Source organism: Myotis brandtii, unplaced genomic scaffold (assembly GCF_000412655.1).
Source record: "Myotis brandtii unplaced genomic scaffold, ASM41265v1 scaffold381, whole genome shotgun sequence".
NCBI lineage: Eukaryota > Metazoa > Chordata > Mammalia > Chiroptera > Vespertilionidae > Myotis > Myotis brandtii.
Genome location: NW_005364633.1, coordinates 102,690 through 104,801, shown reverse-complemented (window position 1 = coordinate 104,801; position 2,112 = coordinate 102,690). Strand labels below are relative to the sequence as shown.

Sequence of the window (2,112 nt, the reverse complement as noted above, 5' to 3'; positions counted from 1 at the left end):
CTTATCCGTCCCCAAGTCCCGGCATCTACCTCCTCCGTGAACCCTGCCTGGACTTGTTATAATGCTCTGGGCAAACATTAACTCATCAATTTTAATGTCGGTACATTGCTAATCCAGTTGCAACCAACTATCTCGATCGGGATCTGAAATGAACTTGCTCCATTTAGCGCACTGGGGCAGGCATCACAGGGCATGGAGAAGTGTAGCCTGTAGAGCAGTGGTTCTCAACCTTCTGGCCCTTTAAATACAGTTCCTCATGTGGTGACCCAACCATAAAATTATTTTTGTTGCTACTTCATAACTGTAATGTTGCTACTGTGATGAACCGTCATGTAAATATCTGATATGCAGGATGGTCTTAGGCGACCCCTGTGAAAGGGTCGTTCGACCGCCAAAGGGGTCGCGAGCCACAGGTTGAGAACCACTGTTAGAGGTTTCAAAGGATTGTTGATTCTTCCTTCCTGTGGTCAGGAATTCACTTAAATGATTCTCTTTTTTTAATGTTTTTATTGATTTTTAGAGAGAGGGGAAGGGAGAGGGAGAGAGAGATAGGAACATCAATGATGAGAGAGTGAAATGATTCTTATTGATTCCTATATTTTGAGCATTTCATAGAGAACTATTCCAGTACTTTACAGTGCCTTCTCTCATAAAGGTCTGTCCTCCTGAATATGTAATTATTAGATCATATAGAAGGCCACACAACGATGCAAAGAGCAGAGACTCTGCAGCCAGGTGGCCTGTGCTCAAAACTGGCCCGGCCATTCGCTTGCTGTGTTACCTCAGGCAAGTGACTTAACCTCTCTGTGCCAGTCTTTCCTCACCCACTCCCCGGGATTACTAGTTCTTCATAAAATTGTTATAAGAGTTGAAAAGTTAAGTAAGCCTTTAGAGCAGTGTCTGGCATGCAATAAGCATTTATAAGTGTCTGTTAGTGTCGTTATTATTACTATTTATGAATACAGTCCCCCCCAATCAGTTTAAAATAACTAGAATCACAATCATTGATAGTTATAAACAATATTTTTCTACTAGAATAAAGGGGGACTGTAAGTCTCCAGAACTCTACAGGCATTAGATACACGATTATGTCAGAAAGTGAGACTTAATAAATGAAACCATTTTTTAAAGTTACCAAATAGTATTTTCTCATTTCTATTGAAATAAATGATATGTGCCATGCACACACCTACACATAGAAGGAAGACATTCTAACAACACGTAGCCAAACACAGCTGTGGTTTTCTCTAGTGGGGGGATGATATTTTCTTATTTTCCCGAGAACGTGTACTACTTATTCAAAAAGAAAATGAGAAGATCTATACCAGTGGTTCTCAACCTGTGGGTCGCCAACCTGTGGGTCTCGACCCCTTTGGGGGTCGAACGACCCTTTCACAGGGGTCACCTAAGACCATCGGAAAACACATATATAATTACATATTGTTTTTGTGATTAATCACTATGCTTTCATTATGTTCAATTTGTAACAATGAAAATACATCCTGCATATCAGATATTTACATGACGATTCCTAACAGTAGCAACATTACAGTTATGAAGTAGCAACAAAAATAATTTTCTGGTTGGGTCACAACATGAGGAACTGTATTAAAGGGTCGCGGCATTAGGAAGGTTGAGAACCACTGGTCTATACCAACATGTTCCTCTCTAGTTCTGAGAAGGGTGATTTTTATTTCCTTATTTGTTTTCCTGTATTTTCAAACTGTTCTGCAGTGAACATTCTAGAAATATTATAGTCAGAACAAGGGGAGTCAAACCCACAGTTGTGTGTTTATTTGAATCCGAGGTGCTGGTCCTATGGGGAAAGGCAGGGGGAGGGAGGCTGTGCTAACAAAACCACAGCCACCGGCAGGCACCCTGCGGTCCAGGCCGTGGCCACAGCCTCGCCTACCTTGCTCTCCATGTGCCGCTTTATGACTTCCTGCACCAGCACGTCGGCCAGCGTCTTGAAGTCCACGGCGAACTTCTTGTTCTTCTCGCCGCCCTTCTTCTCCTCGATGAGCAGCTGGAAGAGGGCGTCCTGCTGCCGGCAGGCGCGGGCGATGTGGGCCGCCTTCTCGGAGACGCGGAGCAGCTCCTGCAGGATCTGGG

The 2,112-nt window shown here is 43.6% G+C and overlaps 1 protein-coding gene across 1 annotated transcript in view; it reads right to left on the bottom strand.

The window, feature by feature from the left end:
* The window catches only part of INPP1 (inositol polyphosphate-1-phosphatase), a gene marked incomplete at its 3' end in the record, with an annotated part of 11,171 nt that overhangs the window by 5,783 nt on the left and 3,276 nt on the right, over positions 1–2,112 (bottom strand). The window contains exon 4 of the mRNA XM_014544763.1: positions 1,913–2,112. Coding sequence (XP_014400249.1) covers positions 1,913–2,112 — 200 coding nt within the window. The remainder of the gene's footprint in view (positions 1–1,912) is intronic.